General features: G+C 40.5%; 2 protein-coding genes across 2 annotated transcripts; one reads left to right on the top strand and one right to left on the bottom strand.

Moving 5' to 3' along the window:
* The first annotated feature begins 11,095 nt into the window (after window positions 1-11,095).
* On the top strand, window positions 11,096-13,191 carry fshb (follicle stimulating hormone subunit beta). Its single transcript, XM_071380935.1, has 2 exons — window positions 11,096-11,316; window positions 12,782-13,191. The coding sequence occupies exons 1-2, from the start codon at window positions 11,131-11,133 to the stop codon at window positions 13,007-13,009; spliced, it is 414 nt and encodes a 137-aa protein (XP_071237036.1). The 5' UTR covers window positions 11,096-11,130; the 3' UTR covers window positions 13,010-13,191.
* Window position 13,192: 1 nt separating this feature from the next.
* arl14ep (ADP-ribosylation factor-like 14 effector protein) lies at window positions 13,193-15,864 on the bottom strand. Its single transcript, XM_071380934.1, has 5 exons — window positions 15,650-15,864; window positions 15,307-15,496; window positions 15,068-15,211; window positions 14,786-14,847; window positions 13,193-14,518 (listed from the first exon to the last, which is right to left on the bottom strand). The coding sequence occupies exons 1-5, from the start codon at window positions 15,718-15,720 to the stop codon at window positions 14,290-14,292; spliced, it is 696 nt and encodes a 231-aa protein (XP_071237035.1). The 5' UTR covers window positions 15,721-15,864; the 3' UTR covers window positions 13,193-14,289.
* Between the last annotated feature and the right edge of the window lie 1,149 nt (window positions 15,865-17,013).

The following is a 17,013-nucleotide window of genomic DNA, read 5'->3' as shown; positions in this document are numbered from 1 at the left end:
TTATTCACAAACATTTCTAAAAACCTGTTTTTGCTTTGTCATTATGGGTTATTGTGTGTAGGTTGATGAGAAGAAAAAGGGTTTAATCCATTTTAGAAAAAACCTGTGACTTAACATAATGTGGAAAAAGTCAAGAGGTCTAAATACTTTCCGAATACACTATATACATACAGTACCAGTCAAAAGTTTGAACACACCTACTCATTCCAGGGTTTTTCTTTATTTTTTTCTATTTTCTACATTGTAGAATAATAGTGAAGATATCAATGGTATGAAATAACACATACAGAATCATGTAGTGTAATAAAGTGTTAAACAAATCAAAATATACAGTTGAAGTCGGAGGTTTACATACACTTAGGTTGGAGTCATTAAAACTCATTTTTCAACCACTCCACAAATTTCTTGTTAACAAACTATAGTTTTCGCAAGTCGGTTAGGACATCTACTTTGTGCATGACACATGTATTTTTTCCAACAATTGTTTACAGACAGATTATTTCACTTATAACTCCCTGTGTCACAATTCAGTGGGTCAGAAGTTTACGTACACTAAGTTGACTGTGCCTTTAAACAGCTTGAAAATTCCTGAAAATTATGTAATGGCTTTAGAAGCTTCTGATAGGCTAATTGACACCATTTGAGTTAATTGGAGGTGTACCTGTGGGTGTATTTCAAGGCTTACCTTCAAACTCAATGCCTCTTTGCTTGACATCATGGGAAAATCAAAAGAAACCAGCCAAGACCTCAGAGAAAAAAGTTTTGACCTCCACAAGTCTGGTTCGTCCTTGGGAGCAATTTCCAAACGCCTGAAGGTACCACGTTCATCTGTACAAACAATAGTACTTCAAGTATCAACACCATGGGACCACGCAGCCGTCATACCGCTCAGGAAGGAGACGCATTCTGTCTCCTAGAGATGAACGTACTTTGGTTCGAAAAGTGCAAATCAATCCCAGAACAACAGCAAAGGACCTTGTGAAGATGCTGGAGGAAACAGGTACAAAAATATCTATATCCACAGTATCAACCAGGTTTTCAGGTTTGAAAGGCCGCTCAGCAAGGAGAAGCCACTGCTCCAAAACCGCCATAAAAAGCCAGACTACGGTTTGCAACTGCACATGGGGACAAAGATTGTACTTTTTGGAGAAATGTCCTGTGCTCTGATGAAACAACAATATAACTGTTTGGCCATAATGACCATCGTTATGTTTGGAGGAAAAAGGGGGACGCTTGCAAGCCGAAGAACACCATCCCAACCGTGAAGCACAGGGGTGGCAGCATCATGTTGTGGGGGTGCTTTGCTGCAGGAGGGACTGGTGCACTTCACAAAATAGATGGCATCATGAGGGATGAAAATTATGTGAATATATTGAAGCAACATCTCAAGACGTCTGTCAGGAAGATCAAGGTTGGTCGCAAATGGGTCTTCCAAATAGACAATGACCCCAAGCATACTTCCAAAGTTGTAGCAAAATGACTTAAGGACAACAAAGTCAAGGTATTGGAGTGGCCATCACAAAGCCCTGACCTCAATCCTATAGAAAATGTGTGGGCAGAACTGAAAAAGCGTGTGTGAGCAAGGAGGCCTATAAACCGGACTCAGTTACACCAGCTCTGTCAGGCGGAATGGACCAAAATTCACCCAACTTATTGTGGGAAGCTTGTGGAAGGCTACCCGAAATGTTTGACCCAAGTTAAACAATTTAATGGCAATGCTACCAAATACTAATTGAGTGTATGTAAACTTCTGACCCACTGGGAATGTGATGAAAGAAATAAAAGCTGAAATAAATCATTCTCTACTATTATTCTAACATTTCACATTCTTAAAATAAAGTGGTGATCCTAACTGACCTAAGACAGGGAATTTTTACAAGGATTAAATGTCAGGAATTGTGAAAAACGGAGTTTAAATGTATTTGGCTAAGGTGTATATAAACTTCCGACTTCAACTGTATATATAAAATCACAAAACCCATCAGATTGTCATTCCACCCCAATAACCCTGCAAAATGTATCAAAACCATTTAAACAAAGAGTCCCTCCCCTCCATGACAAGTTAGGACACAACAGTCTGCCCTCTCCACTCAATGTTAGAACCGTGACTGAACGCAGCGGTGTCTATCACTAAAACCCTCCCAATACCCCTGAATGTCTCACTCCATTGCCTAAATATCTTGCATTAACTGACACAATGGAGATATAAGAACGGCAAGAAATGCTCAATTGACTGAATGATTAAGCCTTAACGTAACAAAAACATGGAGAACTAACTTGCAAAATAATTCAGCGACGATAGTTGACTTCTCTAGCTACATAGTTGTTGTCATAGCAACATGAGACAAGTTAGCTAGCCAGCTACCACCAGACAAAGTTATCACACGAACGTTGTAAACGTAACTTAGTTGTAAAATACGATTTTAGTTTATAGAAGCTAGGTAAACATTCAACAACATGTAGGTTATACTGAACACTAAATAGATAATCAGCTAGCTAGCTAACAGTTGTGATGATGACTTACTTAGCTAGCTGCTAACGCTATTAGCTGTAACGTTTCTGTCCCAATCAACTACCTGGAAAGCTAGTTCACTTGCTAGCTAGCATGCTGGTGCTCCGTTGTTGAAGTTCATAATGATCACAAGTAATTAGATCAAATGTTCCTCAAAACTCCTTGGAGTTGTTGATAAATCCTCTTGACCGGTTGACTTATTCAATATGTTCCCCGGTGCTTGCATGGCCCCGTTGTTGAGTCTTCCTCCTCGGGAGGGACCACAATCACACAACGGGACCACAATCACACCTCCTCCTCCATGCTTCACGGAAGAGAACCACACATGCAGAGATCATCCGTTCACCTACTCTGTATCTCACAAAGACACGGCGGTTGGAACCAAAAATCTCACATTTGGACTCATCAGACCAAAAGACAGATTTCCACCGGTCTAATGTCCATTGCTCATGTTTCTTGGCCCAAGCAAGTCTCTTCTTATTATTGGTGTCCTTTAGTAGTGGTTTCTTTGCAGCAATTCGACCATGAAGGCCTGATTCACACAGTCTCCTCTGAACAGTTGATGTTGAGATGTGTCTGTTACTTGAACTCTGTGAAGCATTTATTTGGGATGCAATTTCTGAATCTTGTAACTCTAATGAACTTATCCTCTGCAGCAGAGGTAACTCTGGCTCTTCCTTTCCTGTGGTGGTCCTCATGGGAGCCAGTTTCATCATAGCGCTTGATGGTCTTTGCGACTGCACTTGAAGACACGTTCAAAGTTCTTGATATTTCCCGGATTGACTGACCTTCATGTCTTAAAGCAGGGGTGTCAAACTCAAATACCCAGTGGGCCAAAATGTAAAACCTGAACAAAGTCGCGGGCCAACATTGAACAAATGAACCTTTTAATATGGACCCAAACAAGTTTTGCTTTAACATTGAATATGGAACAAGCATCGCTTATTACCATACAATATATAATTTAATAGTGGAAACATGCAAAATCGAATTTCAAATGAAAAAACACATCAATGGCATTAATTTATTAAATAAATAAAATTTAAATAAAAATCGTATGCCTCTTTTTTATTTGCAGCCTTCTGATTTAACTAGCCTTTACAGCAGCCTCACTTTGTGATGTGGCTTTTTTGAACATATTCTGTTGTGAAACCAAACTTCTTTTCATCTCCTCTACTTTCTGGCTCCTTTGAGTCATGTCCAGGTCCTTGTATTTGTCATGGTGTTTCGTTTCATAGTGTCGTCTAATGTTGTACTCCTTACTTACAGCCACGTTGACTCCACAAACAAGACAAACAGGTTTGTCTTTTACATATGTAAACAGATATTCTGCCTCCCACTTGTCCAGAAAGCTCCTGTTTTCTGCCTTTCTTTTTGCCATTTTTGGGAAGGGATAGCGCGCTGACAGTTGTAGCGTCTATGTTGCTATGACTACTGTCACAGAGGAGAGGGCGTTTCTGAGTCCTGTCCTGATTGGCGCGCGAAAACAACAGCAGAGCATTATGGGATTCGTAGTATTAGCGGTGAATGCGCTGTATAATACCGGCGGGCCAGCTCTAGTAGTAATTTGGTATTGTCTCGCGGGCCAAATATAATTACCCCGTGGGCCAAATTTGGCCCGCGGGCCAGAGTTTGACACCCATGTCTTAAAGTAATGAGGGACTGCCATTTTTCTTTGCTTATTTGAACTATTCTTGCCATAATAGGGACTTGGTCTTTTACCAAATAGGGCTATCTTCTGTATGCCAAACCTACCTTGTCACAACACAACTGATTGGCTCAAACTCATTGAGGAAATAAATTCCACAAATTAACTTTTAAGAAGGCACACCAGTTAATTGAAATGCATTCCAGGTGACTACCTCATGAAGCTGGTTGAGAGAATGCCAAGAGTGCGCAAAGCTGTCATCAAGGCAAAGGGTGGCTACTTTGAAGAATCTAAAATCTAAAATATATTTTGATTTGTTGAACACTTTTTTGGTTACTACATGATTCCATATGTGTTATTTCATAGTTTTGATGTCTTCACTATTATTAGAAAATAACTAGACAATAAGAAAAATAAAGAAAAACCCTGAAATAAGTTGGTGTGCCCAAACTTTTGACTGGTACTGTAAATGCATGTTTATTTTCTTTCTTCCAGGACTGATGGAATGTCCGCTACCAATATATATATTTTTACATGTTTATCAGTGATTCTGTATCTCTAACCTTTGAAAATGCTTTCTGAGGCAGGTGCCTTGGGAGTTAGTATAAAAGTACCTGGATCGGGTTGTTAAGGGAGCTCCCAAATTAAGTAAGGCCTGGCCATTTTCTTTGATTTTACCTGTTATTAGTATTTGTTAGTGGTGTTAATTCTGATTTATTGTGTGGGGTCTTTTTATTTTGGTTTTAGTGGGTTTTTCACGGGTTAGAAAGGATGCACCTTAAGGGGCACACAAATGAAATGTTCTGAAGTATCTAATGGACAAGTTTTTGGTTGCACACATTCTCTTGATTTGAAATGTACTGAAAAACCCAATATAAACCTGGTACACAAAATCTTTGGAATGTTTGAAGTATCTTTAAATAGAAAGACTAGAGACATTGGGTGACTTTTAAATGGGCTGTGTAAACACTAATACTTAGGAAGAAGCTATCAACTGCCTTTTCTCTCTTGTCTTTTCTCTCAGGAGTGCGACATGAGTCCACGTGGAGTGAGCATGGAGAGAGATCCCGTCCAAACGTCTCTCATGCTGCTGGTGTACTGGTAGGAAAATGGACAAGACATAATGGACTGTAAAGGAGGGTGGCGGCTCAGGTGAGAGATTCGTCTGCTTTGAAATCGGGACATTGTCAAGGGCCATCCACTTTGAACAACGTGCAATTGGGAGGACGAACTAAAACACTATCTGAAGAAGAAAATGAAGAAACGGCAGAAGAATGAGTGCCGTGAAGAAAGGGGGTGGTCAACCGTGCCCATAATTGATTTAAGCTTGTCCAAAATTATTTATTTGGGTTATCAGGTTGATTAAGGAGGTCTGCACACTGATAAATGTGTAGTAATTTAGACTAAGAACGCATTGAGATACCGATCTGTCATTACCACAAATGGGGGCCGTGATTCGAAAAGTTAACGATGAATATAAGGTGAATATACTGTACATCAATGTAAATGTACATTCTGCCAGTATCGGTGTGTGCTAAGTTGAGGGTCTTAAAAGTTGAGTGAGAGAACCAACATGAAGCACGAAGGACTGTCATTCTAAATTTGGGTTGGATCATTGATCAATAGTTCTAATTATGATTTGGAAAGGCGAGGCTTCTAGAGACAGAGTGATGCCCCTCAAATGTGAGGAGAGACACTAGATTGTAGCTTGGGCTAACCTTGCCCCAATTTCATTCTTGTCAAGGTTGGTGTGAAAGTCTTCTCTCATGTTCTGTCTCTTCCCTGTGAAAGTCAATATGGTTTCTAGGTCGTGTGGAACATGTGAGTGATCATTGTTCCAGATGAGGGATTGTTGGAAACTGACACATTTTTTGTAACTGGCTAATTGACTTGAGCAAGTTTTTTGTATGTTTCTAACTATATAAGTGGAGCAATTCATATGTTATGGGTTAGATGGAATCATTTATGGGCAAATGTATTTGGTAAAGTAGAAGGAGTCCTGAGCGAAAGGGACCAATGCCGGCCCGGAGTAGAGGCCCAGAAGTAGATAGTCATCGTGGAAGGAGAGCCCTACTGGGCCCTGAGTTGGGTCCGGTTAAGTGGTGAACTTAACAAAAATGCCCTAGACCAAATTCTGGAGATCTCTGGAGATGTAGAGAGAATTGGTAATGCTAAAAGATTTTACTCTGCAAAACAGAGAGGCTCTTGACTATATTTTGGTCAAGGGGGCACTTGTTCAATCATTGGCGCTGAACATACTTTGTCCCAGATCACTCTTCTAATATCATTGATTTCGCCGAATACATTGCCACCGTTGCTAAGAATAATTCCCCACAACCAGAGTGGACGCCTGCAACTTGGTTGGAATCCCTGTTTGGAAGTTGGGGATCCCAAATTGCCAACATTTAACATTCTGTGTATGTGTGTGTGTTTTTGATGAATTCACTCCCGTTAATAGAAGTATATCCTTTATTATGATGATAGTATTACCATACTAATTAGATTGTATAACCCAGAATGAAGGGTTTGAAATTATGAAGTGTGTCACATTCCTGACCTGGTTTCTCTTGTTTTGTATTTATTTAGTATGATCAGGGCGTGAGTTGGGTGGGTTGTCTATGTGTTGTTTTCTATGTTGGGGTTTTGTGCGTTCGGCCTGGTATGATTCTCAATCAGAGGCAGCTGTCAATCGTTGTCCCTGATTGAGAATCATACTTAGGCAGCCGGGGTTCACGTGTGTGTTTGTGGGTGTTTGTATTTCGTGTCAGTGTTCGTGCCACACGGGACTGTTGTTCAGTTAGATTATCTTTTGTTATTTTGTTTCGTGTAGTGTTCAGTTTATTGTGAATAAAACATGGACACTTTCCACTCTGCGTTTTGGTCCGATCCCTACACCTCCTCTTCTGATGAAGAGGAGGAAATCTGCCGTAACAAAGTGTCTAGTTTTATGTGTTGATTTCCCTTACTTTAATAGAAGTATAGAATGTTTTGATAGAAGCTATGATCTAATGCTTACCTTAAAATGTAATGATAATTATCACAGATTGAGTGATAAGAGGAGGTAATGTGATGGAACATTTTATGTTTGTGCTTTTCTAATAACGAATTTCTGTGTTCCGTTTTTGTGCTTTTCTAATAACCAAGTTCTGTGTTCATGCAAGTGACTGATTGAACGAATCCTCACTATCGGTATCAGCAATTTGGCAGTATGCCCAGAATCTTGTTTTGAGAACGAAAGGATATCTCAGTTTCAAGATCTCAGCTTGGAGAGAAGAAGCCTCGTGAGGTATTGGTCTGTCACATGCATGAACCAGTATTGGTTGGTCACATAAATTAACCAAACGTTAAGGATGAATGAATTATGATCAGCTAAATCATGCAAATATAACTTGTCTGTGTGTCACTTCAGACCAGTACCTTATGCATCTAAGTTTGACTGTGACTTCTCCAGTTAAGTGTTAATAAACAAGGATAAATTAAGATTGACTTCGAGTGTCCCTGTGTAGAATTTCCATAACAGTCGCTACAACTTGATTGGACTCCACCTATGGTAATTAAATTGTTTGGACATTATTTAGAAAGAAACACACCTGTCTATATAAGGTCCCATAGTTGACAGTGCATGTCAGAGCAGAAACTATACCACAAAGTCCAAGGAACTGTCTGTACAAACCATGGCTGCTGCCCACACAGTTACTGTTATTAGGCTGTGGTGTGTTTTCATGTTGAAACCTCCAGGACTGACTTTACTGAATGCAGCACAGCTTGGCCAGCTAGGGACACGGCTAACTTTCCCTACCATTGCTTCATTGGCAACATAAGCTCCATATCTCTTTGCACCAGTGCAAAGTGTACATTTTTGTAACAATTTATTTGACAATCTGGTTAACAATATGGTTAACTTATTGTTTAGTTATTGTCCATCAGCAGACCTACGGACACTAGCCACCACCCTTCTTAGTTTGTCCCATCCAGCGGTGTAAAGCACTTTAGTAAAAGTACTTTAAAGTACAACTTAAGTTGTTATTTCTGGTATCTGTACTTTACTCATTTATATTTTTGACAACTTTTACTTCACTACATTCCAAAATAAAATAATGTAAGTTTTACTACATACATTTTCCCTGACACCCAAAAGTACTCATTACATTTGGAATGCTTAGCAGGACAGGAAAATGGTCCAACTCACTGACTTATAAGGAGAACATCCCTGGTCATCCCTACTGCCTCTGATCTGGCGGACTCACTAAACACAAATGCTTTGTTTGTAAATTATGTCTGAGTGTTGGAGTGTGCCCCTCGCCCTGGCTCTCCGTAAATTAAAAAAATAAGAAAATGCTTTGCTTAATATAAGGGATGTGAAAATATACTTAAGTATGTTTTAGCAATTTCATTTACTTTTGATACTGAAGTATATTTCAAACCAAATACTTCTAGACTTTTACTCAAGTAATATTTTGCTGGGTGACTTTCATTTTTACTTGAGTCATTTTATATTAAGGTGTCTTTACTTTTACTCAAGTATGACAACTGGGTACTTTTCCCACCACTGGGTTTATCTTGTGTGAGCATGGCTGGTGAAGGTGTCAGAAATGATAAAATACTAGAGTCACTCACTAAGCATATTCCCCTAGCAAAGGATTAATAATAAACTGAGGAATGGCTTAGTCAGATTATTGCATTTTCTCGTGAAAAATAACCTATGACAAATAAGATTCTTTAGAGATATGCCTCGAATTTACCCATCTTATGCATTGGGAACTTATAAAGGGAGCCAATGGTTCAGAGGGGAACGCAATAATGATGATACACCACAGAATGGGATAGTCAAATAGACCAGAAGTGTTATTGTCAACCATTGGAGGCATTGGTCAATTACTGTATTTGTGACCGACAGAGTTAGAACCCGGGACTTCTACAAGTGTAGTCACACAACCATCTCTGTTACATACGAATGTATCCAAGGAATATCTATAGTGCAGACAACACTGTCCGAGTCTTTGAAATGACACTGAAGATTAGGAGTGCTGTCCCCTTTCTGAGAGGGGGCTGACAAGCACCGACAGTATGGAACATGCAGGCGTTATATGGGTTTTCCATGCGTTGGCAGTGTTACATGTTGGTTCTGATGCGAGCACACATTGCTGATCCATTTAAGCCATTCTGCCTTGTGTTTTGATACAGATATTCTAAATACGTGAGCTTGCTCCCCTTGTGTGGGTGCATTGACCTTGAGTTACAGACCTGAGCCTATCCACGTACCAAAGGAGCTAAACCACTCTATTTACACTTAGACAGACAGGTAGGAAAAACCTCACTATTCCAAGGCAACAGAGCTTAAGAGATTTGAGTCCACCCCCATGCAAGGTTTAAGAAAGGTCCTTGTCAGATGAAAGCAATCAAAGATGGAGCAATACCCTTATGATAATATTTATAGGTGCAGAGAGGATAAAAGAGCTGGGGCAACCCTTCTTCGTCACTAAATCAAAAGGGAGAACCCAACAGGTGAGCATGTTGACTTTGCAGACTTTTGTGTACACTGCTGATTTCATTGACTGTCTCTGCCTGTAAATGTAATTCCTTAGTGTGTGTGTGTGTAGCCTAGTGTATATCTGAATGGCGTGCGTGTTTTCCCTGAATCTTTATGTTTGACTGTAATGTTTGTATTTGTCATGCTCAAAATAGATGACACAGCTTGTGGAGAGAGTAATAACTCGATCTGGAAGGGTTCAAAGACAGTATGCACTTAGAATAGTTCGAAAATATTTTCATCACTTACTGAGATCTTTTCAACGTGACTAATCTGAATAGAAGAAAAATATGGGAAAACTACCATTGATAAATTGATATTGTAATGCTAATTTGAATTCTAATGGTTTTAAATTGCGCGAATATTAAATTGTTACTATTGTTGAAAAGTTGAAAGCCTTTCATGAGATTTGATATTTAAACTAAGATTCTGATGTAATGTCATCTCTTAATTGTCTCCCCTTTTCACCTTCTAATTTACTTTGGTACCTGGGCTGTAGCTGTTTCTAATGCAATAACATAATAATACAATAATAACAATACATTTTCCCTCATTTCAAAAGACTCAGTCATGCACATTATTTTAGGGCGTTACAGATTATTTGATAAACTAATTGACGATTTAATCTGAACATTTAATGTAATCTAATTCAACATCATTTTGGTGATACATTTGTCCTCCCTTCTTCCCTCCCCTGGATGCCCGCATTAAATTACATCACATTACGTTTTATAGACAATCTTATCTTGTCCATGGCAGAGTAACAATAATAGCCTTAAGCTCATTCCATTCATCCTGGCCACAAAGGTCTAAGATGGCTATGTTGATGTAGAACAACATATATTCTCTTTCTCAGTGAGCGAAGTAGCTTCCAACGGCATACTATCTTTTTCCTCCCAAATCTACTATTGGTTTTGACACGCTGCAAGTCCCGCCTCTCCCATCTCCTCATTGGTTTTTAGGAGCATATACCCATGTGGGTGATTGAAAGATGAACTGAGGTCCACACTCCAGTCTAGTTGTTGGTAGTAATGTACCTTAAAGTTGGTTGCCAACCGTCATATAAAGTCCAAAGAAGAAGAAGCCTGAAGGAGGATAATTCATCTGTGGAATAATTGTTAGAGTAGAGGACCTTGTGCATTTCAGGTAAAATAACATCCCATGTTTATATCCCATGACAAATTAGATAGCAACAACAAGCTAGCTAAATTGGCATACATTTTTTATGCTTTTCAACAAGTCCCCAAATTAATATAGTTGGTTCAGAGTTTGATTTGATATTTCAACCTGCATGTCCTGAACGCGTCTGGTGTTGGTGTACAAAATCGACATGCGCGTGATGGCAAACGAAGACGCACGCGTACGAGCGGTCTGATCAGCATGTGTTTCCCTGCTGTATAGCAGATTCCTGAAGGGACCTGTTCTCCTTGTGGAAGCATTATGTACTGCACCCACTTAATGACGCTGCAGCTGGTCGTCATGGCAACGCTGTGGGTGACACCAGTGAGAGCGGGGACAGACTGCATGTATGGCTGCCGACTAAACAACATGACCATCACCGTGGAGAGAGAGGACTGTCACGGAAGCATCACCATCACCACCTGCGCCGGCCTGTGCGAAACGACGGTAGCTAAATAGGGATAGACAGTACTTATTTAGGGTTGTGTGTTTATTAGGTACCAAACTGGACAAGACTGATTGAAACAGGGAGGGCCTACTTGGCCAATAGAACACACATTTTTATTTTCTGATGCACAGTGTTCTGTTGAGTGCCCTAATGAACACACCCCTGTACAATTGTTTTTCATTACATTGAGTTATATATATTTTTGCTCTCAAGTGGTGCAGTGGTCTAAGGCATCTCAGTGCAAGAGGCATCACTACAGTCCCTGGTTCGAATCCAGGCCGTGATTGGGAGTCCCATAGGGCGGCGCACAATTGGCCCAGCGTCGTTTGGCAGGGGTAGGCCGTCATTGTAAATAAGAACTTGTTCTTAACTGACTTGCCTAGTTCAATAAATAACAAAATATATATATTCTGTTGCATGTGAGCTGTTGTGTAATATATTGTAGTGCAGCCATGCTACATTTTCTGCTGTTTAATTTAATTGACTAGGAGTATGTGCTAATTGACCTAAATCATTAATTCTACTATTTGACGTTGCACCAGGTTGCATCAGCAGCCCTTTGATATTACTGAACAAAATTATAAACACAACATGCAACAATTTGTAAGATTTTACTGAGTTACAGTTCATATAAGGGAATCAGTCAATTGAAATAAATTCAATAGGACCTAATCTATGGATTTCACATGCCTGGGCAGGGTTTAGGCCCACCCACTGGGGAGCAAGGCCCAGCCAATCAGAATTCGTTTTACCCCACAAAAGGGCCCCCCCAGAAGATCCCGCAGGTGAAGTCAGTTGTGGAGATCCTGGTTACACATGGTCTATGGTTGTGAGGCCGGTTGGACGTAGTCTAAAATGACTTTGGAGGCAGTTTATGGTAGATAAATTAACATTCAGTTCTCTGGCAACATTCCTCCAGTCAGCATGACAATTGTACGCTACTTCAAAACATCTGTGGCATTGTGTTGTGTGACAAAACTGCACATTTTAAATTGGCCTTTTATTGTGCCCAGCACAAGGTGGTAATGATCATTCATTTTAATCAGTTTCTTGACATGCCACACCTTTCAGGTGGATGGATTATCTTGGCAAAGGAGAAATGCTTACTAAAAGGGATGTAAACAAATTTGTGCATAACATTTCAGAGAAATAGGCTTTTTGTGCATATGGAACATTTCTGGGAATTTTTTATTTCAGCTCATGAAACATGAGACCAACACTTTACATGTTGCGTTTATATTTTTCTGTGTAGATCACAATGGCAGCAGAAGAGTAACACTATGAATCATGCAATAATTTAAAAAATATGGTTTCCATTAGCCGAATCCCAGATTGGTTTGAGTTGTCTTGCCAAGCACTATGGTTATTGTCATGCCATGAGTTGACTATACATTACAACAGATCTGGGACAAGGCCAGTGTTCAGATGATTTCAATTTACCGTTATGAATGCTTTTGTTGGCAGGATCTGAACTATCAGAGCACATGGCTGCCGCACTCCCAGGGGGCGTGTAACTTCAAGGAGTGGTCCTACGAGAAGGTCTACCTGGAAGGCTGTCCATCCGGAGTCGACCCCTTCTTCATACCCGTAGCCAAGAGCTGCGATTGCATCAAATGCAAGACGGACAACACCGACTGTGATCGCATAAGCATGGCAACACCCAGCTGCGTAGTAAACCCACTAGAAATGTAATACTGTAGAGTTAGGCTGTTGCAGCAGCCAGTTTATGTTAAGCAACGGTTTGACTAGTCTATGGTACCGTTTCCATTGTTGATGTGCTATCACAATAAAACACTACTTAAGTCTAAACGTATTTGCTTTTAAAATATACTTAAGTATCAAAAGTAAATGTATAAATAAACAAACAAAACAGACCACACTCAATTTTTTATTTACAGATAGCCAGGGACAGTCCAACAAGCATGTCCTTAGTGAGTCCACCAGATCAGAGGCAGAAGGGATGACCAGGGATGTTCTCTTGATAAGCGTGTGAATTAGACCAGGGATGTTCTCTTCATAACTGTTTGTGAATTAGACCGTTTTCCTATCCTGTTAAGCATTCAAAATGTAACAAGTACTTTTGGGTATCAGGGAAAATCTATGGAGTAAAAAGTACATTATTTTTGGGGGGAATGTAGTGAAGTAAAAGTAGTCAAAAATATAAAAAGTACAGGTAACCAAAGAAACTACTTAAGTAGTAATTCACACAACTGTGACTATGGGACATTTATCACGACACCAAAATAGACCTAATAGGTCACAGACAATAATTGTGAAATTGAACAGAACACTCTGTAATGGAGATGATCTGTGGTAAAGCGGCACGCTTGTTTTGACCGCTTAACACCTCGTGGACATTTCTAGGAAATTGTTGCAAAACCACACACACGATACTGAAGAAGCCACCAGTCATCGCCGATAATTATGATAAACTTTTTGTAGGGCTCACAGCAAGGGTTGGAATCTGGACACTCACATATTTTTTATATGAATTAAAACCAATTTAATTGACAGCTGTGGGCACAAAACAAATATGTAATCACTAATCAAAACAAGTGGAGAATTGCAAAAACCATGAGGAAAGGCAGAAAATGAAACGTGGGAAATTCTTCAGGAATGCATACTTTCAAAAAATGTGGAAACAAATCTCCGTCATATACCTCTTTTTCCTTTGCATGAGACCTTGTAGCGAGGTACCGGCGAAGTGTATGCGCACACACTTTCTTGAATTGACCCTCTCGGTACAGGAACTAAACTACATATGCAATGTTTATAACACTTGGTTGAAACCATTGTGGGAGTATTATTTCTTATTCATTTACTCTTGATACATCTTGTGATAACTTGATTTAGTATCTTTTGGCAACTTCAGACCATTTCTTATTCTGTCCTCGTTTTACAGAAAACTAAAATGAGAAAAAAATAACAGAACATAAAAACAGTCATAGTTCAAGGCCTAAGGATGGGGGAGACTAGCCAGCGTACTTGTTGCGGATGATCTCTCCCCCCTCCACTTCAACCTGCTCGTATAGCCACTTGCGGTCACAGCGGCACTCCACGCCACACCTGCGGGAGCTACACTCGGGGCAGGGGTAGAAGCAGCCCATGCAGTCCGCGTCCAGGCAGTCACACATGTCCTTGCCGCAGGAGAGCAGGCGGCCTTTGTTGTCATACACTTTGCTCTTCGCCCCAATAGTCTGTCTGCAAATACACAAAAACAATGGAAACGTCTGACCTACCGCCTGTATGTGACTACCGTCTGCGTCTTGCTTACTTGGTTGTGCATCATTTATGGAATGACACTGCTTTCTGCTGGTTTACCTGCTCCCTGATACAAATTTTGATTGACTAGCAACCATTTGAAATGCAATAATGAAAACAAGCATACATTGCAGCCTTCGAGGAAGGTAGCAGAGCAGTGGACCCATGCAGTGATGGATTCTGGAAAGTGATGGTTTCCACTCTTACCGGTCAGTGTTTGAGGAGATTCCACCTCGTCCTCCACCTCGTTTTTTGCCATCACCTCTTCCCTGCAAAAACAAAAAAATAACTTTGAGTGAATGTTGATAGATGAAACAGGAGAAGTATGCTCTTGTGCACGTGAACACAAGGCTCTGAAAAACAGCACTTAACTGTGCAGAAATTCACCAACACCTGCTATACTCTGCAACAGGATTTACACTAACATTCATTTAGAGGGGTGACACCCATCTGTGAGAGGTGATAAAAATATTTATAAAGTTGACACACCTTGCCAGTATCCCGGGTACTATGTCGTTTCTCCTTGACCTTGCTCTTCTCCAGCGTCTTAGCCCTCTCCCGGTCTGACGGTGCCCCGAAGCGGTTAGCCGCATTTGTGTCCTTGGTCATCATACCCCTTTTTCGTAATTCAGGCTGCAATGTTTTTAACATACATCTTGTAGTCTAGCTGAATAAAAACAAAGACAGTTGGGTAAACTAGGTTGAGCAACTATGAAACCATACATTACCTTCGATGAATCAGCACCGAAAATGGTGGGCACGGCATCTTCCCTAAGAAACTGTTTGCCATTGTAGTCTCGGAAACAATCTGGGTTGAAATGTTCTGAGCAGAGGCAAGTGTTAGGTGTAGGGATGAAGTTTTTCATCCCCAAACTTTGTACCCATTGGTTGGCAAGCTGAGGCTTACTGATGGGGAACCTGAGAACAGGACAAGAAACACTGCTTAACACAAGCATGCATTCTCTTGCGCACGCATAAACACACCACATTTAGCTACAACAACATTTGAAGAACGACTTAGCGAACGTTAGCAAACTAGCTAACGTTAGCTTGAAGTCCTTTACTCCTTACCTGTAAAATCGTATTTCTGACCCTTTGATAAACTTGTTGGTGCAGCCGTTTACTGCACAGGTGACAGGCATGATGAACCTCGTGCTTGTATGGTCTGATGTCAATTTATTTAGTAGCAATATAAACTATCGGAAGCACCGCTTCCAGTCCAACGCCTGTGTTGTTACTTCTTCTTCGATGATACAATTGCGGTCTGCAAACAAACGTTAAAGATGCATGCCGCCACCTACTGTGCTGGAGGGTGTTGTAAATCACGGTTTACAAGATTAGCTCCAAATTTCTAAATCCTCTTACCTAACTCAGTACTTCTGAGGAAATAAAAAATGAGCCCTACTAACTTCCAATACACCCTCCCACATCACCAAAATCCCTTCCAAACCCCACCATCCTCAATGACTCTACACTTCAATCTTTCCATCTCTGTTCCTCTGCATACACATCACGGACAAACTGAAATGGTCCACCCACACAGTGTGGTGAAGAAGGTGCAACAGTGCCTCTTCAACCTCAGGATGCTGAAGAAATTTGTCTTGTCACCTAAAACCCTCAAACCTTTACAGATGCACAATTGAAAGCATCCTGTTGGGCTGTATCACTGCCTGGTACGGCAACTGCCGCAAGGCTCTCCAGAGGGTGGTGCGGTCTGAATAACGCATCACCGGGGGCAAACTACCTGCCCTCCAGGACACCTACAGCACCCGATGTCATAGGAAGGCCAAAAAGATCACCATGGACAACAACCACCCGAGCCACTGCCTGTTCACTACGTTACCATCCAGAAGGCGAGGTCAGCACAGGTGCATCAAAGCTGGGACCGAGAGACTGAAAAACAGCTTCTATCTCAAGGCCATCAGACTGTTAAACAGTCTGTTAAACAGCCATCAGACTGTTAAACAGCCATCACTAACACAGAGTTAGTGCCTACATACAGACTTGAAATCATTGGCCACTTAAATAAATGGATCACTAGTCACTTTAATAATGCCACTTTAATAATGTTTACATATCTTGCATTACTCATCTCTTATGTATATAATACCATCTATTGCATTTTGCCTATGCCACTCTGCCATTGCTCATCGATATATTTATATGTATATATTCGTATTCCATTACTTAGATTTGTGTGTATTAGGTAGTTGTGGAATTGTTAGATTACATATTAGATATTGCTGCACTGTCGGAACTAGAAACACAAGCATTTCACTACACTCGCAATAACATCTGCTAACCATGTGTATGTGACCAATAAAATTAGATTTGATTTTAACATTCGACCATACATTCCAGACACAAACCATTCACATGCTTGACAACCAGCTGTAATGACGAGTTCAATGTACAATGTCCTAGGCACAATGAAG

This window comes from Salvelinus alpinus, chromosome 33 (assembly GCF_045679555.1).
Source record: "Salvelinus alpinus chromosome 33, SLU_Salpinus.1, whole genome shotgun sequence".
NCBI classification, from domain to species: Eukaryota; Metazoa; Chordata; class Actinopteri; order Salmoniformes; family Salmonidae; genus Salvelinus; species Salvelinus alpinus.
The sequence above is the reverse complement of the archived record's forward strand: the minus strand, read 5'-3'. Positions and strand labels throughout refer to the sequence as shown.